The following is a 20815-nucleotide window of genomic DNA, read 5'->3' as shown; positions in this document are numbered from 1 at the left end:
GATCCACAGGGGTGGATGTGTCTGTCCTTGAAGCAGCACTGAAGGTTTCAGATCCTTGTCGAGGTACTGAGGTCACCTGGAGCTGTTGTGTGGAGGGAGAGGAAACACTGCAGTGCTGCTGTGGCCTGTGGAGGCCCACCCTGCCCTGGGAGCATCAGCACAGTTGGCCCTGTCCCTGCTGGCACTGTCCCTTGTACCCTGCCTGTGTCTGAGTGTGTGCTGCCAGCCTGTTTTGGAGCTGTGTACAAGTTCTTATCCGATATCCATCTGTGGAAAGGTCCAGTACTCTTGGTGTTTGTGCTGCCCAGGTGTGTGTGGGGGTGTGGGACTGTGCTGGGCTTGGGAACTGCATGGGGTCAGGCACCAGAACCTTGCTCTGTGCTCTCTGCAGGATCCTGCCAGCATCCCTTCTCTTGATCCTGTCAGGCTCTTCCAGGTTTTTTGCCATCTGGCTTTGCTCCAGGCTTTTGCTGTCATACTGTTTTCTGTAGGACTCAAAGCTTTATAAGGAATACATCTGCCAAAGCAGGAACAGCTGAGGATCCCCCTCACCATAAACTTGTCCCACATATTGCAGAGATGTTTCTAGCCTGGAGTTAATTTATTTAATTTGAGGGAGGATTTCTGCTGCAGCATCCAGGTATGGCTGTAGGTAGTTGGCAAGGGGAATGTAATTTCTGGGACTCTGAGGTTTTCTTTTCCTTGGGGTGGGATGTTCCCCTCGTTCATTTTTGAGGAAGTGGGGTCTGTGTTTAGGTTGGATGGAAGGGAGGGACCTGGGGATCGTTTTAATGTCAAGTCCTCTGTTGCCCTCTGGTTCTTTGTGTGTTTGTTCCTGGCCCAGACTTTGTGCTCAGAAGGAGCAGAGTCTGGGATTGTGTGTGCTCTCTGTGTTGGTATCAGGACACACACGAGCCTTGCTGTTTCCAGTGGCAGGACTATAGCAGAGCTCCTTGCTCTTTGCTGAGCCTGGTCCATTCAGATGCACGTGCACAAGGGAGATTTGCCCTCTTGGAGCAGAAAGGGTTAGACTGCAGCAGCTCCCACTCCCTCTGGGACCAGTCTGGGAGCAGTGAATTGCCACAGTGCTGCTGACAGCTCATGCCTGCTGTGTGTGAGCAGCAGGTGGTTCAGCACGTTTCCTGAGCCCGGGCAATGCTCCTGCACTGACCCCTGACTGTGCTTTGCTGTAGGGTGGAGATGCTGCAGCTCTATGAGCGGTGCATCCTGATGGACATCGAGTTCTCCGATACCCAGAACGTGGACCAGTTGCTGTGGAAGAACGCGTTCTACCAGGTGATTGAGAAATTCCGGCAGCTCCTCAAGGACCCGCAGGGGGAAAATGCCCAAGAAATTCGAAACAAACTGCTCCTGCTTCTAGATGAGGTAAGAAGAGAGAAACAGCCCCAAACTCCATTAAAACTTTGTGTGGAATTGACTGGTGTTTAGAATGGAATGGTGCAACTAGTCTTGGTCCTCTTCATATCTCTATGGTCATCCTTGTGCAAGGAGAATTCCCATACAGGTTATGGTTTAGTGGGGCAGGTGCACATCCAGGTGGATATTTGTTATAATTCAAAATGGCCTTGTTTTGATGTGTTTTATCAATTCTATCAATTTCTAATTGATAACCTAAAATGAAATGAATACCCTGAAGTGGAAATAAACAGAAGCATTCCTGGGAGGTGTTTGTGCCATCTTTATCAAATTTGCTTTAAAAGTCATTCTGTTAAAATGTGCAGTTCTGTTTACTCTTTGTACCAGGTATGCTGACAGACCCGAGAGGATGTTTTATAGAATTAGTGTGGTGGGAAGGGACAGCTGGAGGCTTTTAGTCCAACCTCCTGCTCGAAGCAGGACTCATCAAACACTAGACAAGGTCAACCTTGATTTTATCTTGAAAACCTCTGAGACTGGAGATCCCTCGACCTCCTTGTGTTCTGAAGAGAAACAGGCTAAGGAGAGGGACCTCCTTTCATGCACGTGGCAGGGATGGCATGGTGATTTTGTGCTTGTCATCAGCAAAAGCGTAACATCCAAGTGTATGTGTGTTTTGCAGGGCTCTGCTTTTTTTGATGGCCTCCTCCAGAAGCTGCAGGTGTCCTACCAGTTCAAGCTGGAGGACTATATGGACGGGATGGCCATCCGCAGTAAGCCGCTCCGGAAGATGGTAGGTTGCCTTCCCCCTGCAGGCTCCTTATCCTGGTGATCCTCTGCAAGGGGCTGAACTCTGTGCTGCCCTTGCCAAGAGGCAGGCAGCTGTACTTCAGACAGAGTCAGTTTGTTTGCAGGGAATCTTTCTCAGCTACTGGCGAAATAATAAAGGGAAGGAAGTGTCCAAAGGCACCCTTATTTTTTGTTAGATATTGCACATCTCTGATTTCTGTCTGGAATTCAGAATAGTGAACAGAAACAGCTGGCGGTTGTGCTGCCTCCCTGATGTGTTGCTCTGAGCTGTGAGTGCAGGTGTGAGGGACAGCTTGGAAAGAATATTTTAGTCTAGCTCCTTTCCCAAGATGATGTGTTTATTTGACAACTGGCCTCAAATCGGTCATGGACTGAACAACTTCCTTCTAGAGAGAGGTGGGACATTGTTGTCAGAGAGGAGATGTTTGGGGATTGACTTGCCCCTGCACGTGTTGAACCAGTGCCATGGAGCCTTGTGATTTCATTCTGCTGCCCTTTTGTGAGACCCTCAGTGTGTCACTGACCTCCTCTTGGCTCTATGCGGTCCCTGTGTTCTGGCTGGGCCTGCAGGTGAGCCAGGGCTGTGCAGTCTCACAGGTTCCCTGCATGCTCCTTTCCAGGTGAAGTACGCGCTGATCAGTGCCCAGAGGTGCATGATTTGTCAAGGGGACATTTGCCGGTACCGAGAACAAGCGAACGACACGGCAAACTACGGCAAGGCACGCAGGTAGGAGCACAGGGACTGTGTTCTTTGTGGCAGCACAGAGCACAGCTCTGCCTCTGGCTGTGAGGCGTGGATCTCATTTCATCCTGGACTTGCCTCTAACCAAAGAAATCTTTCCTCTCCCTTTTGGAGTCTTTCACTCCTCTATTGTATCACAGTCTTGTGAAGCTGAAAGTTGTAGCTGAGACTGTTTTGCTGTTCCAGAGAGCAAGCCACAGACCCATTCATCATCCAGCTAGTGTGGAAGTTGTCCTGTGCTGATCCTGCAGCAGGGAGGGTTTAGGCTGCTGAGGCTGGCAGCGTGGCCGTTGTATTTTCTGGTGACTTCTCATCTGGAAGAGCTTCCCATATGCATCCATATGTTCTGTCTCTGTCAGGACTTACTGGCACTTACTGCTTCCTGTCACTGATGGTTTTTTGTGGAGCAGAGACTGAGGGGACAAGGAGCAAATGAGCCCAGGATGTGGGATGGAGCCATGAAGTCTGTGGAGATTTGGAGAACGGTGCAGAGAAAGCTCCTGGGTTTGGGATCTGTGGACCTTGTGGAGTGTGCTGATATCTCAGGGAGACTGAGGGGAACACAGAGTGTTCATGATGTGTCTGAGAAGTGTTAATGGATCCATGTGGCATGATAAGCTGGAGAGTGGATAATACAATGAAGGGAAAATAAGTGCAAGGATGAAGGGATGAATGGGCTGCTATTGAACGGGTGCCTCTTCACTTGGGATGATTAAATATCTTGAAAGTGAACCAGCCAAAGAACAGGGCAGGTTTGGTCCCAGCTGCCAGGGAGCTAAAACAGACTGAGAGAAGCATTCCCTGAACTGGCTGTGCTCTGTATGTGAGGCTGTATGGGGCGAGTGCTTGATGGTCTGGCTAATTGCTCATCTTTGGGCTGAACCAAGGGTATTTCCTTCTGCAGCTGGATCTGCCCCTCTTGTCCTGTGCCCCATCCCTCTCCAGGCCGGGCACAGCTTGCTGCCTGTGCACTCTCCTGCAGGCAGAGGGCACTTGTGGAAAGGGCCTGTTCCCTACAGGAATGCCCATCTTGAACAGCAAGGAAGGCAGCCTGATGTCCTTTCAGTAACTTTCTGGTGCTTCACTTCCCCAGCTGGTACCTGAAGGCTCAGCAAATTGCTCCCAAAAATGGCCGCCCGTACAACCAGCTGGCACTGCTGGCCATCTACACGGTAAGATGCTCATCATGCAGGGATGTGCAGGCACAGGGAGAGCCTCTGGGATGGCTGGGAGAGTCCATCTGGTGGAGAAAGGCATTGTTTAGGGCAGTGCTCAGATGTTGTGTTTTTTTAAAGAAGAAAGCTGATGGATGTGCTATGTGCATTCCAGCTGCAGTGGCTTCAGGCAGCTTTGTCAGATACACCCCACTCCCTCAGGCATTTCAGCGACTGTTCTGTGGACTATTGAGAGAGCAAATGTTTTAAAAGTGTGTTGTGCTTAAAGTTTTGCATGAGGTCTTTGTGCTCAAAGCCTTCCATCAGGATGCTGGGTTTGTTTGCCATGTCTTCACTAAACCTGTGGGCACTGGTCTAAGCAATATCCACATGTGACTTCCTTGGGTTTCAGTTGTGCTGGCTCGTCCAGCCATGCAGGAAAACTTCAAGGCAGATGTGACAGCAGATAATGGAAGCATCATGCTGGGACACAGATGCTGGTAGGGATCTGCCCATTCACAACACTTGAAGATGCTGGTTTAAAGCAGAGCAGTTCAAAAATGTGTTTTCTTTCTTCAGAAGCACATTTCCTTCATGGCTGGGAGGGACCTTTCTGACACACAAAGACCTTTGTTCTGCTGCTTGTAGGTAGCTGTGAATGTGGATGGAGAGTTCAAGATCCTGCTGGTCACAGTGTTTGTTGCGTCTGTCTGTCCCAGGCAGTATTGAGGGAGAGAGCACATGTATTGAGGGGCAAGGAAGGAGAAGCACGTGGGGATCCTGACTCTGAGTGATTGAGAAGGAGTGGCAGGTCTGAGCCTGGTTGTGTTTTTTGCAGAGGAGGAAGCTGGATGCTGTGTACTATTACATGCGTAGCCTGGCTGCCAGCAACCCCATCCTCACAGCTAAGGAGAGCCTCATGAGTCTGTTTGAGGAGACAAAACGCAAGGTGAGTCTTGCAGCTGGGCTGTGGGGTGCTGCACCTGCCCTTGCTGAATTCCCTGTGGTGAGAGGGGAGAGCGATGGTGTCTTTTGCGCTTGGAGTCACTTCTTACCTTCTTCTAAGAAATTCCATGTTGAGAGTCAGATGAGAGAGGCAGCCTTCGGGATCATGGTGTTCTTTCTGCTTCTCCTTGGGCTGCTTTTGGGGTGATTTGGGTAGCTGAATCACTTATTTCTGGATCACAAGCTGTAATTTAGCCAAGCTCAGCAAGGGTGGTAGGTTGCTATGGTTTGCAGCGTGGCCTTGACGTGCAGCAGGATCTCATTACCTTATTCCTTAGGTGCCCCACACCTGTGGGAGTGGACAAGAGAGGCTGTAGTCCTTTTGTGCCCCAGAGAGCCACCCTAAATACAGCACATTGGCTGCCACACACTCCTGTGACTGGACACAGCTTTTCTTGTTCGGGGACAGTTGGAGTTGAGAACCTCTCACCTGTAGAGTCAGAACCAGATTCTGGTTCTGGTGCTGTCAGTGTATTGCTGTGGTTCTGAAGCAGGGAGAAAGGCTAATTTATCCATGTAAATATAATTATATACTTCTCTGAACTTTGATCCCTGGGTGTTCTGAATCTGTCCTGTTTGCCCAGTCTGAGCAGATGGAGCAGAGGAAACACCAGGTGCTGGATGGGAGCCCCAGTCACCGGGGCAAGAGCAAGAAGTCCACACTGCGCCAAGTTGGAGATGATGCCACACGGCTGGAGATCTGGATCCATCCCTGCCACCCCCGCTGCTCCCAGGGCCACGAGTCCGGCCGGGATTCCGAGCAGGACAATGGGCTGGGCAGCCTCAGCCCCAGCGACGTGAGTACTGGCGGTTGGCTTTGGTGTCATGTGTTTGGAATGCAGTGGAATGACACTGGATCTGTTTTGCTTTCCTGTTGCTAAATTTTCCAGTGTTTTGGCTTTCCCTGTGGGAGCTGTGCCTGGGTCAGGCTGAGGAGCTGGTGACCTCGTGCCTCTCGTGTTTAAGGCACGTTGTTACCATCCAGTTCTTGGCAGCGTGTGCTGGCGTGGCTGGTGTGCAACAGGAGAGGCACAAACAGAAGATGCTGTAAAATGCCTCTGCTGAGGGCTCTAACTTGGGTGAGGTTCCCAGGGGGAAATGAGGTCAGGTGCTGGAAACCAGGATTAACAGTGACCCTGGAAGTTCTGAGGCTTGTTCTGGAAGTGGGTCAGTTGTCCCAGTGCCAGATGATTGGAGGCTTGCACTGGGAATGTGAAAACCATGGTTTCAATTTCCACTGTAGGTGTTACATTTACATTACTTGCTCTGGTGAGAGGCCAGACCAGCACCTTTCTTCTGCAAGAATTAAAAATGTGATTGTCACACAGTGTGTCCTGTGAGCCTGTCCAGCTGTACTTTGCCAGAGGAGCTGGAGTGAACTCTGTCAGGCTCAGGAATGTGGGCGAAGGCAGTGGTGGTTGGGAGCTCATCCTCCAGGAATCCTTGCACTGCACTGGCACACATGACTTGCAAGAGAACTTGCCAGGGAGCTCTGGGCTGTCTGTCCTAAAATGGCTGTTAAGGATGTGAGTTTAGGAGAACTGGGAAGACCTTCTCTGAGCACTGCAGAGCTTCTCAGAGACGACTGGGCTTTTATAACAAGTTTGTGACTTCAGCTGGGTGGAACTGGGGTGAAGTCTTAGAGCTTTGGAAGATAAGCTCTGGCACGATGCTGCAGCATTTTTTAAGATGTTCCTACCCTTGGTTGTTTTCCCTCTCCTCAACTTCCCTTCTGGAGACCTTTTCAGCATTGTTAAAAGGAAAGTGCCAAGTTTTAGCCTCTTCATCAATCACTGATGAAGGTGCTTTGAAATTAGATGCTGTGAGTGTTTTTGAGGCACTGAGGGCTTCTGTTTTGCAGTGCCCTCAGGTAGTGTAACAGCTCGTGAAGTGGGAAGCAGTGATGTCTTGTTTGTGGTGTAACCCCGGGGGGCTGTGCTGTCTCAAGTACAGGTCACTGGCAATGTCTTCACAGATTTGTGTGATTATTACTGTTAGTTTTGATTCCTTCATCTGTTTGAAAAATTGGTTTATGGAAAGCACAATCTTTCTGGTCATGGAGAGGCAACATGGTCAGAAATAAAATGGCAAATGGCAGGGGGAGCTGAGGGCCTGGGTTTGGGCACTGCTGGTTTTGGCAGCCAAGGGATTTACACTCAGTTTACCTGTGCCTGCTGTGGGATCGTGCTCGAGTTGGCACAACTGCTTGTGGGGCTGTGGCATGGCCACATCACCAAAAATAACCACGTGGAAAGGAAATGTTAAATCTGTGCCTCTGCCAGAGCTCCTGAGCTGTGAAGCTTCGGGGCTGGATAAAGACAGCAGCTCCTTGGGAAGCTCTGGACTCCTTCCTCCCTGCAGCTGGAGCCTCTCCCCGTCTCCCTTGCAGCCTCCCTGTGTGTTTGGGCGCCGAGCAGCGTGAGCTGCCGCTGTGGGGCACTGTGTGGCCTCAGAAGGGCCCTGCCTGGCCCCGGCAGGAGCAGCCTCATCCTGGCAGCACCTCTGCCCCACATCCCTGGCCGGGCAGGAGGGAACAGCTCTGCTCCCAGGGGAGCTGTGCCAACGCCTGTTTGTCATTTTGGGGAAGTGAATCTAAATGTGTCATCGGTCCCTTCCTTGCCAGCTTTAGCCCTTGAAAAGGCTGAGGCAAGCCAAGTTCTTTCATGTGTCCTCACAGCTGTGCTCCACAGGTAGCTCCTCAGGCATCAGTCTTATGGCAGCTGTTTCTGGGCCAGAGAATGGAATTTTACAGGGTAGAACTGGTAAGTGTTCAGACCCTAGAAGCAGATAAAGCACTGCAGATATAGACCATGGGTATGTACAAGGCAGAAGTGTGGGGGAGAGGCTGCTGGTACCCCCCTGATGGAGGCTGTTCCTTCAAACCCCACCAAAGGTGACTGGTGGTTTGACTGTCTCTTTATGCTGCACATTTCTAGGTGTGCAGGGGCAGAAGGGCCCAGGCTGACCACTTATCTGACAACATCTGGTCACTTGGTGTGCAATTCGAATAAGAAATGCAAAAAGGGAGGCTGAACCAGTGAGCAGTTGTGTTGGATTTTTAAAAACAGCTGGCAGGACAAGGTGAGCTGAAGGACAGAGTCTCTGCCATTTCTTCCCTGCCACTAGTTTCATTTGCTGTGGGTCTATATTCATCTTAAATCTGATAGTACCATATGCAACTTGCTATGCAGACTGTAAATTGGTTAAAGTAAACAGGGCAAACGGGCTGTCAGTCTCTTGAGAAAGTGTTAATATTACACTGAGTTTGAGATTTTAATCACTCCTGTCAGGAAATGCTGAGTTAAGGTTCTCACAATTGCTGCTGCCCGTGCTCTGCAGTAGACACTTCCTTGTGTTACCCACACAGCATGCAGGCACTAATAAAGATGCTCCAGAGCTGCAGCTAAGATTAGGTAAGAGAGGTTTTCCCTTGGCAGGACAGTAATTGAATAATACTTGGCTCCAGATGTCTGAATACTTCAGCATCATTAAAGAATTAAGTCTCTTAGCCTCTTTGTGAGAAGTCAGTCTTGTAGAACAGCAAGAGTTTGGTAGAGCCACCCAAAAAGCTCTTGGGAAAGCAAAGACCTGAGTCTCATCTGCTGTCACAGCCCTGTGTATCTGCTGCAAGAACAATCCTGTTTTCCTCCAGCCTTCTGGTCAGGCACAGAGGTGTTATGTTTGCCTCATTGCTGGGAGCAACAGCAGTGGAATAATTGGAGCTGAGAAGAGGTTTTAACTTCCATTCCTTTACACAGCCTGCCTTCTTATCAGCAGGGAGTGTGGACAGTACACCAGGGTTTCCACAAGCCAGCAGTAAATACCACCAGGAGGTCTACCAAAGAAAACCCAAAGACACAGCAAAAGAGGTTAAAGTTCTCTCAATAGCCTAAATATAGATAGTTTCTTACTTTTGTATTTCTTCTTTATTTCCACCTGTTTGTCTTGGAAGCCTGTTACACAAACAGGTGTCCCTCTGTGCTGCTGGTGGGTGTGGATACCAGAGACAGTGGCGATGTTGGAGCTGTGCACAGTGCATATCTCTGGATGCTTGTTTGTATTTTCTTTCAGATGAGCAGTGCTGGTCTCTTTTGGACCCCTTCATGTCCTTCTATCTCCCAATCCTAGAAAGTCAGATGAGTGCCAAGCACACAGGGAAATGGCCCTCTGCAGCTGGATGAGGGCACTGTCTTCTCAAAGCAGTGGAGGTTGTGAGAGCTGTCCTTCTGTTCTAAGACTGCATTCAGCTAACTGGAAACGTGTCCAGCAATGCCTGGTTGGGGCTATCTTCACAACTTCCTGTGGTTTGTTTCTTTACAAGGTGAGACATCTCTCACCTTCTGTAATTCTTGGTTCTGCATCCACTTACACTTCTGCAGTCCAGTCAAAGTCCAAGACTGGAGGAGGCAACTTTGGGAATGCCTGTACATCCAGGAGCACTGGCAAGTCCCTGGGGCTGCCCAAGTTCCTTGCTCAGCAGAGGACATTTGTCCTTAGTGAAACGGGTTGCTGTCCTGTTCAGCTCCTGCATGTTTCATACCTGTTTGTTCTTGATGATGTTGGTTGTTCCTGCTCTGGGTGCTTTGCGCTTGTTCCTCTTGAGCAGCAGCCACTTGGGTGACTGGACTGGCTCCTTCTCCTGCCTTGTTTCAGTCTATGCAATTTTTCATCTGGTGGAGCTGTTTCTTGGACTTTGCATCTAGAGAGGGTGCAGTGGGATAAAAACTCATTTTAGTCTAGTAGAAGTTTTGATTGGGGGTTTCTTGGCCATTCTGCTCCATCAGCCTGTGCTTTGCTTGGACCAGTCACACATGGCAGCAGTGGTGACCTGTGTTCGTAGTTGGGGTTGCCTTGGCGTCACTGCCTCTGCTCCCTGGGAGTGTCTGTTCTTTTAAAAGGCTGCTGTGGTGTCAGCTGGGTGTCTCTGACCATGGCCCAGCTTTGCTCATGCAAATAGACCCCAGAGACACCTTTGTTTCTGGGAGCTGCTCCCTCTACTCTCAGCTCTTCCCTCACCCTGTAGCTCTTTTCCATTACACGTGACTAGAGGTAAGTGACAGGAAAAAGTGGAAATGATGTATTGCTCTAATGATAGTTGTTCTTCCTTATGGATGCACAGAGAAGCTGCTTGGGGAGCTGGTTATTTTTGGTGTGTCTCTGCCAGACTGGTGGGAGCATTTCTCCCCCTCCCAGCATGGCTGGGTGGTTTTGCTCAGGACAGTGAAAGATTGATCTTTTCTGTACAGGCTCTTAAGAATAATCTTTGTTGAATTAAATACAGACCTCCCTCATTCGCTACCTTCATGGTGTCAGGTGGGCAGAGTCCTTGGAATGACCAGTTTTTTGAGGAGCCTCTCATCTGGAAATTGAATCCAGGCAACTGGGGCTGTGCCTGTGGTTTGGATGGGCAGAGTGAAAGGGCTGATGTGCTGCCTTCTCCCCACTGTTGGGGCACAGCTCCCCAAAAAGTACCCTGAAGGCTGCACTTTGATGTCCTGTCCTGACTCTTGCACACTTCCAGGGATTTTTTTTTATCCAAACCCATACACCTGTGCAGAGAGTGGAGGCAGGGGAACCACTGGCCCAGCAGTGCCTGGCCATGCCCTGTGTGCTGCCAGCTGAACTGTTCTCCTGTCAGTTAAACATTGAGCCCCACCAGGGCGGGGGTTTAGTGTGTCCCCAGAGAGAGGGGACACACGAGGGAGTGTCCCCTTGTGTTTTTCTCACCACACAGGGTAGTGGGATACACACAAGGTCTTCAGGTAAGGCCTTGGGTCAGGCTGCTGTCAGTGCCTTGTCACAGGAGGGTGTCTCGAGTTGTCAGGAAGTTTGTCCCCTCCACGGTTCGCTGCTCTCTCGTGTTTGATGTGAGTGATCCCCTCTGTGCTCTGTTGCAGTATGGTCTGTCCTTGCTGTCAGTGGGTGGCTGTGCTTCCCCCGCAGTCTGGTTATAACTGTGTTTGATCCACACCTCTGCAGTGCTGCCAGCCCATGCTGAGCCTCCCCAGTGGCACAGAAACGAGCAGAGCAGCTCTCTGTGGCAGGAGTGCCAGGCCCTAGCAGTCAGCTAAGGGCTGCCCTTCTATGTGTCTGTCCCTGATCCAACACCCACAGGAGAGAACAGCAAGAGCTGTTGCATCCTTGATCTTTGTGCCCAAAGTGGGACTTGAGAGAGAGAAACCTGTAGTTCCCTCTGTCCTGCCCTCATTTTGCTCACCCCCATGAGCTTGCAGGAAGCTGTTGGGTTTGGTTACTCATTCCTGGAGGTCAGGACTAGGTCTGGGCTTTTTTCCCTTTGTGTTTAGGAAACAGTTTACAAACTGTTTTGAACATGGGGGAGCTGGTGGCGTGTGAAAGAGACTTCTCAGCCTCTTTACTGCTGGACTCGCATTAGTTCTCTGCCCTGCCTCCTTTTCTGTAATCTCATTCTTGGTTGGCAGTGTGAGTATTTCTGGGTGCTTCCCCCTGCCTACAACCCCTCCACCTACTGGTATGACCTCAGTCATCAAACCACCTTGAGGCTTTATTTTTACTCCAGCCGTTTTGTTTTGTGTGGTGAGGTTCATTTCTGTCCCCCAGCAGTGAGAAGACTTCTCTGTGGAGGAAGTAGAAGAGTGCCAGGCTGCAGTTGAAACTGGTTAAACACCAAAACCACACTGCTGGCCTTGCTGGGTTTGAGACGTGACACTCAGCCATGCAGCTCAGCACTGGCTTTTTTTGCCTGCCAGTTGTGCACCATCCCTGCTTGCACTTGATTTCTTTTTTATAAACTGTTTTTTACTCTATGTTGCTGATAAACCTTCTTGGCTGCAGTTCCTGTGTTAGGAATGCAACCAGAAATGCTGTTCCACTTGGCCTGGTCTCGTGGTCTGTGGATGCTCAGTGCTGCTCCACCACAGCTCAGCAGAGCTCACAGAGCCTGATCCCCAATTCAACCTGTGCACTCATGTTGGGTAGAACCCACATGTTGCTTTCCAGCACAACTTGACCTTTTGTCACTACCCAGAAAGTGAAGGCTGAGCTATCAGTAAGAGTTTCCAGAAATTGGTGTTGATCTTTTTTTTTCTTTCCCTTTTCTTTTTAGACCATGTTGGTGGTTCTGTTTAACTGTGAAGAACAAGGCAGGGACTAACGTTGCCTGAGTGAGAGAGACAATGGCATGTTCTCCTTCTGGCAACAGGCATCTGATATGAATGTGTGTGGAAGTGTCGTGGTGGGTCAGCAATGGGAGCGCTACAAGGACATCAGTGAGTTGTGCCTGTGTCAGTGCTCAGAGAGGCTGTGGTGAGGGGGGCAAGACTTCAAGTTCCAACAAGCTTCTCATACTCCAAACCCAAGTACAATCATCCAGAAACTTCCTTTCCCTGTCAGTCACTCTTTCCTCATTTCCTCTCCTGCTGGTGCTGATCAGTCAGGGATTTGTGTGTAACCAAACCCCCTCCTGCTGCTCCACATGAGTCCTTTCTCAGGGCAGTGGGTTTGATGATCCAAACACTGCAGAGTGTATTGGGAGGGGGAGTTTGCACTTGAGACAAGAATGCTGCCAGAACTGGCAGTACTGGTAAAGGAAGTAAAATATCTTAATAGCAGGGCTGGGAGGTTTCCCAGAGCAGAGTGAAGGCTGTAGACACTGATTGCTCTTGAGATTTCTTGTTAGTCTGCCCTTGACCTATGTCTGAAGTTGGCCCAGGCCAACTTTTCCTGCTCTCTGTTGTAGATTTTTTGAGATTGGCACCTCGTATCCACAGCCAAACCTCTTGATTCTGCCATGGGGAATGTTTATTTCTCTTCAGTGTTGAATGAGCCATTTCCAGACAGGTTTCGTGTCCACTGTGGAGGTGGGTACTAGGAAAGGAACTTCCTTCCGGAGGATCAGGGAGTGGAACCTCTGGAGTCTGTGTCATTTCCTCTGTCCTTGGCTCTCCTCTTCCTCCCCAGCAGATTTCATTGCTGCATAGTTCAAAGTGGAGAGGGAGATGCCTTCATGCCCTGTGTGCTACTGCCCAGGTAGAAGGGAGGGCTCTGGAATTACTCTGGGAATGCAGCAGGGTAGACAACTGCCTGTGGGTTGGGAAGCCTGAGGCACAGGCGGGCTGGGAGTGGCTGCCATTGTCCCGTTATCGTGGCTGGTGAGCATGGCTGGGAGAACAGGAGTGTGAAGGTTGCGTGCAGCAATGGTGTCATCCTTCTGGAAGGCTCTGTCTCTGCTCAGCCTGTTGGCCAAATGTCTTCTCTCTTGGCCTGACTCCATGCTAAGACTTTCAGGATTTGATCTCTTCAGTCTTCACCCTTCCTAATTTCTCATATTATCTCCCTTCTATGTGCTTTAATTGTACAAATAATCTTCTCTGGGGTAGTGAGGAAGGCTGACGACACCCTGAGCTGCATTGACAGTTGATCTCTTATGACCAGAATTCATCACACATTTTTTAGTGTCAGTTTTCTGTCGCAGGAAAGGAAATGCTTTTTGCTCCTGGCCAATGGTGAGTGTTTGAGTATAAGCTGCTTTTGCTGGTTGGGGCTGCTTCAGAGCACATGTGGCCTCCCTCTTACCTGCTGGACACAGAAGGCTCCGCCTGGGTCACCTTTCTGTCAGTGCCTAACCAGGTGCAGCCTTGAAGAGCTGAGCTTGTATCTTAAACGACCTGCAGCACCAGAGCCAATTCGTGGAAAGTTTTGTGTCAAAAGTTAACTTGATATCTCAGCTGAGGACTCTCTGGCATGTTTGCACAGGTTCATGGAGTTTATGGTCAGCAGGGACCATTAGATCATCTAGTCTGATCTCCTGTATATCACAGGTCCTTAAATTTCACCCTGCTACTCCTGTATGAAGCCAAATAACTCGTGTTTGGCTAAAGCAGTACTTCCAGAAAGACATCCAGTCTTGAGAAGCCACCCTTTTCCTGGGGAATTTGTTCTAGTAGTAATTACATTGGATCTGAAACACCTTATTTACGGAATGAATGTTTCCAGTTTATTCCTGTGTTTTGCTGTCCTGTGAGCCCGTGAGTACCACAGAGGCACTTTGTACCCTGCAGTCCCAGGCTTATTCTGATAATACTAAACAGATTGAGCTGTTTAAATTTTTCACTGCAAGGCATCATTTCTAGCCTTTGAATCACTTTTATGGCTGTTTTTTTGGACTGTTTCCAATTTTTCAGCATCCTCTTAAAAATAAGGGCACTAGAACTGGGTGCAGTATTTCAGTGTCAGCCCTGACAGTGCTGTATTTAGATGTGAAATGTGCTGCCCGGTGCCTGCTCTGCTTGTACATCCAAGGGATGTGTTTTAATCCTTTTTGCTGGACATTGCACTGGAAATTCAGCCATTGTAGTCCCTGGAGCCCTTCTGGAGAAGCTGCCTTGGGCACGATCTTCTGGAGACTTAACGTTACATGCGATGCCAGATGCATAACATGACCTCTGATGCTGGAAAACCCCAGATTCTGAAGTGATTATAATAAACCTGAGTGAAAGCTCTGTAGCCATCATTACTTGCTGCAGTTTGACAGCAGAATTTCCTTTCAGTACATTGATGAAAAGTGTTTTTAGTGAGCCTCTACCACCCTCTTTCCATCCAGTTCAGTGAGGGTCCCTGAAGACTGCTGTTTAAGAGGTTACTTAATCATTTTTATTCCATTTAATGGTAATGTTTTTTCAAGAATGTTGCATATTACTAATTCAGGGAAACCAAATTTAGGTATGAGTTTGGTAGAAAAGGAAATAATACACCTATAAATATTCTATTTGACCTGCTTTCATTGAATTGAAAGTTCTGCTAGTAAATTCGTTATTAAATAGTGTTGAATTTATTTATAGGTCAGATACTTGTTTTGGAGCCAGTGAAGTTACCACAGCTTTTGATCTTTATGTTACTGAAGTGAACTGTTTTCTTGCTTAACGTTTTTGCTCTCACCTGCTCCCTGCAGTGATGAAGGAAGAACTCAGAAGCTCAGTGGTTTTGCCAAGGGGCTTCTTAAATGCCTCTTTCTCTCTTGCTGCGTTGCTGGCTTGTAACTCTTACAGCCATGTGATGTGTCCTGGTGCTGGAGCTGCTGCACTGCGAAGGATGATGATCTGTCTCAGGGTCCCTACCTGTAAATTAATTTTTTTGTGCCTCAAGGCCATGATACATCAGGCTTCCCTCTTCCTTCCATGTCATAGCAAATTGGATTTTACGTTTGTGCCGTGTCTGATGTTAAGCAGCAGGATTTTCACTGGAATTGCTTCTACTGCTGAAGAGATTAATCTGTTTCAAGGCAGGACATTGTGACTGCTAAACTGAAACCTGCACCAAACACGTGGCAAGAAGAAGCCAAGACAAGCTCTGTATCCATTTGTGGTTGCAGGTGGTATATGAAGAGGAGTGATTATGGTAATTAGCCCAGCTGGAATTTGCCCACAGCTCTGTGGGTGCCTTGTAAACACTGAAAATGACAGACAATCTTAATAGCCCTTTTGTCTGGTCTGCTTTATGTAGGTAGCCATTTGCACAAAACACTTTGCAGCAGCACTTTGTTGGGATTGCACCTGTAGCAGTGAAAGCTGCTCCTGGTGTGCTGCCAGCTAAGCCCACTGCAGCATCCTGGGCTTTTCAGAGAGCTCTGTATCAGTGTTTGGTATTACTTCAGTGTGATACTGCCGAGGAAAACAGCACCCAGAGCTGTGCCTTGCAAATCTGGGGTGGTGTGGGACAAAGGCTCAGGTCCATGTTCATACAGCCGTGCCAGGGCAGGGGGTGGGTTCACTGCTGCTCTTGGACTGGGTGGTGTGGAGCTCTGAAGGAGTTGCCTGTGGAAAGAGTGGAATAATCTTAATTACTGTGGTATCTCTAACCCTTGAACTGGGAGTGAGAATATGGCACGTTTTGGGTGCCTGGATGTTATTTCACACAGTTCTCAGCAAGGAAGCTATGCCTGGAAAAGCCTGGCTGCCCAAGAAACCCTGCAAATATTTGGGATGAGTGTGGAACGTGTTTTGGAGCAGAGCTGTGTGGCTCTGTGGTCTATATCCCAACCCCTTGTCACTGAGGAGAGCCCTAGTCTTAGGAGAACATCCTGCTGTGCTCCAGTCCCCTCCACTCCGGTGGAGACAACGCATTTGTTACAGGCAGTTTTGCATCTGGTATCTTGATTAATGGACTTGTCTTTTGCAGCCTATTTTGACTCTGACACCACTTTCTGCTCCACAGATGCTTTGCTGATGTTGAAGAAAGTTTGCCTTGTTTGATAAAGACCAGATCCCAAAATTTACTTCCAAACCTGAAGTAACAATTTTTAAATTGAAATACTTTTTCCCCAGGAGTCACTTCTCCAGAATCTTTCCCTTATTTGGTGCCTCCTTCACAGCTGGGGCTGATGCTCAGGTGCCAAAGCTCTGTGCACTCCTCACCCAGAGCCAGACGGGTCTGCACTGGGTTCAAGCGCAGCAGCTCGTCCTCCCAGCCCTGATCATGGCACTCCTTTTCCTGTGCTCCCCTGTGGCATTTCCAGTGTTGCTGCTCTGGAGTGGGAGACACCGTTTTCAACCCTCTTTTGTCAGTGCACAGTCTCTTGAGGAGGTTGAGTCTCTCTTCTTTCCTGGCTCAGGACCTGACAAACCTTTCCTGCAGCGGCCTGAGTGCGGGTCTGTGCTGTCAGGCTGTGCTCCCCATGGATTGGAGCTCTGGCTGCTCAGGCCCGTTGCTATCTCTGCTCTTTTAGCTGCTCCTTGAGAAGTTGTTAGTCACTGTTGATTTCTTCCATGGTAACAAATCCAGCAGGGTTGGCGCTGAGGTGTGTGAGCGCTCCCCAAGCACCACTGGGCTGCTTCCTCTGGTGAGGTTGCCTCTTCCCAGGTGGATTTAGTCTGTCTGCACATGCTGACTCATGACAGCAGAAACAGCTGTTTCCAGCTCCAGGCACTACTGTGTGCAGGGACCCTTTCTTCTTGACAGCTGGTTTGTTTTTATAACTAATGCCTTCACTATATGCTCAGACCTTCCATATTGGTGATGCCCACTTTTCAACTGGAAGGGCCAAAATCCCTTTTTTAGGTGGTTTAGTTGTTTTATAAGCCTTTTTTGATGAGCTTTTCCCAAGTGAGCAGTTGGGATCAACCAGATTTGGTGTCCTGTCCCAAGGAGCAACGTTGCCCACAAAGGGCAGTGAAATAAAAGTGCTATCCTGACGTTGGCACAAAGACCATTTTTGGGAAATCTTTGAAGGGAGCTGCTTTTCGGCTGCACAGTGAGTGAGGTGAAGGTAGTGAGTTGTTGCAGGTGTCATGGTAGCACTGTCAGGGCAGTGAGCTTGCTGGCAGTGCTTTTGGGAAGTGTTCCTCTCTGCCGTGTGAATGCAGAGCAGCAGGTGACAGAACTTCCTCCTCCGTGCCTCAGAGCTGGGCCACTGGTGCAGGTCACTGTTTCCCTCTCGCCGTGGGAAGTGGAATTTCATGGGAGCAGCTGGGAGGGTTCCCGGAGGCTGAGGGTCAGGTGAGTCAGTAGAGAAACAGTCATTCAGAGAAAAGCCCAGTCAAAGCAGCCTGTGGCCTTAGTGTGAACTCAGAGATGAAAGGTCCAAAGTTGAGTGATGAGCTCATCAAAACCTTGAGGCTGTGAGAGAAAAAGTGATGAAAGAAGCAAGAGGTGCCTGCTTGAGATGCCACAGTGCTGGGGCACAGAGGCCTCTGCCTGGGCTTGCAGGGTTTGTGATTAAGTTGGCCAAAAGTATGAAACATGCTTCATGCCTAGAGGCAGGTATCATATTTCCTTAAAAAATCCCAATTATAAATACGTATATGCAGATACCTCTGTTGCAGTTCTGCACTGGTTCCTGTGGAGTGTGACTGATTAGTCCTTGGGATTGCGAGTGAGAGAGCTGAGTGTGAAACTTGCTCTGAGAAGATGAGGGTGAATCCAACGTCCTGGCAAGCCCTACCAGAGCTGGCTGCTGTGGAAACACTCTGGGCATGTCCCTGCTGGGTGTCACTTTCCATTCAAGGTGGGGAGTTTTGGTTCTCCCCTGCTGATGGAAAGCAGTGTGGGGGATTGCAGTGTGAGTGCTCCCAAGGCCGTGGGTGAATTGTGGGCATTGGAGGAGAACTTTGGCCCCAGTTTGCTCTTTCGCCTCATGCAGCCTGTCCATGAGTGTTGCTTTCCAGTAGAAATGGGTCAGGCCATGAGCTCCTGCTCTTTCCCATGTTCCTCCTCAAAGAGCACAGAGCATGGACCCTCTCCTCCAGTTCTTGCACAGGGCTTTGCTGTGAGGCAGAGCACTGAGCTGGGGGCACAGATTCCTTGGGCCGTGTATGTCTCAGGGGGTGTGATTGCAGCCAGAGCCACAAAGCTGGTCACAAACCAGCTTTCTGCCTCCACAAGCTGTTGTCTGAAAAAGAAATACCTGAAGTTTCTGTGAAAGGTTTTGAGCTCTCAGTTGACATGGTGTCCTAAGGTGAAGAATCAGCCATAACCAGACTTCTCTGGCAGAGTGAATAAGGGCTTTGCTGTGCTGTCCTGGTATTCCCCAGTCTTTTCTGGGTTCCGTCTGCACAGTCAATAAAATGGTGGCAAATAAAGTTGAGTCCTAGTGGAAAGGGCTCTTTAGGGCAGCAGTAAAATAGTGAGTAAGCAAGAACCCCTTGCTGCAGGAGCCAGTTTAATTGGTCTGGCTTGTTTTATGAGACAGGTTTTATGTTTAAGCTCGCACATGGCCCAGGAGTGACTCTGCAGCAGGGCATCATTCTCCTGCATGGGTCCTCCGGGGGTGCAGCTGGGTTAATTACACCTCACCAAGCACTCCCACCTCGTGGAGCAGCTGGCATCAGTCATGGCAGGAGCCCAGGGCTCAGGAAATGCAAATGGGAGGTAGCACCAGAGCTGGGACTGCCTGTGACAACTGTCCCCTGCAGACAGGCCTGGCAGGGAGCTTGGGAGGCATCACACACTGCCCATCTTACATCCTCTGCTGTGTGCCCAGCTCTTGGCTGGGCACTGCCAAAGCCCTGCCAGGTAATCCTATCCTTTCCCTGTGCCTCTGATTCCCCATGTGAACAGAAGTGGAGGAGTTGATGCTATAAAAGCCTCGTGCAAATGGGAGCAGGGTGGTGGTGCTCTGGGTTGCTCCTGGTCAGTGTCTCCCTGCGTGGAGCTCGAGCCTGGCTTTCCTCACCGTGCTGAGGCTCTGCAGGCGCAGGGGCAAGAGGAAAACCTCCTGCTCTGGGGGAGGTGAGAGCGAGGCCAGTCCACTCCTGGTGTGACACAGCCACCTCAGGTCCAGGCAGTGAGTGCTTCCCCACCCACAGCCTTCCTCAGAGCTGTTTAGATAAGGACTGGGAAAGCCCTGAGCAGGAGTAAGTAATTACTCAAGTCAGAGTTTGGCGTTACAGACCAAAGCAGGGCAGGAAGCTGCCTTTGTGCCGTGTGCTGCAGCCAGCTCGTGTCCCCTTAGCTCTGTGCAGTCAGGGAATGGTTTGGGTAGAAAGGGACCTTAAAGACCATCCAGTTCCAGCCCCTCCCCTGCCATGGGCAGTGTCACCTTCCACTGGTTCAGAGCCCCATCCAACCTGGCCTTGAACTATTCCAGGAATGGGGCATCCACAGCTTCTCTGGGCAGTTAAATAACTTCCATGGATGTTCAACAGCAGGCTCTCAGAGGATTTGCTGGTTTATCTGAACACCATCTCTGCAATTGCCTAAGGCTGGAGTTAAATGATGAGGTGCAGTATCCTCCCAGTCCTCCCTTGCTGCTGAGAGCTGCTCCGGGCAAGGCACAAACCAGTGCTTCGAGCACTGCTGCTGAGCTCACCGTGCTGGGCTGTCTGTGGAGAGCCCTGGGGAGGACATCCCACTCCCTCTCTGCCTCGTCCAGCTGCTGCTCTGCCTCTGACACGCTCGGGGGCGCGGAACAGGCTGCTGCTGGTACTTGGGTTGTTTTTTCCATCGATGGGAATGCTAGCAGGAAAGGCTGCCTTTGGGGACTGCTTTTGCAGAGTCCCATGGGCTGTGCCATGCTCAGGCTGGTGAAGCATGGACAGGGAGACCTTTGCCCGGGGGTTCCCAGGGTGTGGGTATTGGGGTTGGGAACCCGGGTCACAGCAGCCCCTGCACAGGATCTCAGGACCCGGCAGAGGGTGCTGTGTCTCCACCGCCTCTCCCGGCTTCAGCTCCAGCTGTTTGGCACTTGCCTCTGCCTCTGTGCATGATGTTTGTAAGAGTTCGGGCATGTCCATTTGGTTCCCATCTCCAGTGCCACCCCCAGTATCCAGGCCAGGTTCTTCTGTCACTGGGGACATTCTTAATTCACAGGAAATAGGAGAGAGTTTAATTGTTTTCTCCTCTCTCTCTTTTTTTTCCTTTTTTTTTTCCCATGCAGCTGAACAAAAGGTTCATCCTCAGTTTTCTCCATGCCCATGGGAAGCTGTTTACCAGGATTGGGTAAGTGTGCAGGATGTTTATTTTATTTTCCTACATTACAAGTCTTTTTGGAATTTAATATTGTTAGCAACTAAGCTGTGTTTGGAGCTGAGGGCACAGGGTGTGAATTCTTGCAGGCCTGGCCTCCTGGTTTTTATTCTCCTTACCCGCCCTCTGATCCACACTGCTTATGGCTTGGGCTTTTCCTTCTCCCCCCTCAAAGCCTGTTTTGGCCTGTGCATTGGGACCCTCTGGCAGAGGCTGAGCTCAGATGGTTGATACACAGGAGGGACTAGATGCTGTTTTCTCTCTTTCACATCACCAAACTGAGCTCCCT

General features: G+C 49.8%; 1 protein-coding gene across 2 annotated transcripts in view; it reads left to right on the top strand.

The window, feature by feature from the left end:
- SMG6 (SMG6 nonsense mediated mRNA decay factor) overlaps window positions 1-20815 on the top strand; it is a 108188-nt gene that overhangs the window by 3390 nt on the left and 83983 nt on the right. For both annotated transcript variants that reach the window (XM_071575421.1, XM_071575420.1), the window contains exons 3-9: window positions 1194-1386; window positions 2060-2170; window positions 2808-2914; window positions 4023-4101; window positions 4922-5032; window positions 5673-5885; window positions 20438-20499. In XM_071575421.1, coding sequence (XP_071431522.1) covers window positions 1194-1386; window positions 2060-2170; window positions 2808-2914; window positions 4023-4101; window positions 4922-5032; window positions 5673-5885; window positions 20438-20499 — 876 coding nt within the window. The remainder of the gene's footprint in view (window positions 1-1193; window positions 1387-2059; window positions 2171-2807; window positions 2915-4022; window positions 4102-4921; window positions 5033-5672; window positions 5886-20437; window positions 20500-20815) is intronic.

Source organism: Pithys albifrons, chromosome 21 (genome assembly GCF_047495875.1).
Source record: "Pithys albifrons albifrons isolate INPA30051 chromosome 21, PitAlb_v1, whole genome shotgun sequence".
Lineage (NCBI taxonomy): Eukaryota > Metazoa > Chordata > Aves > Passeriformes > Thamnophilidae > Pithys > Pithys albifrons.
The sequence above is the reverse complement of the archived record's forward strand: the minus strand, read 5'-3'. Positions and strand labels throughout refer to the sequence as shown.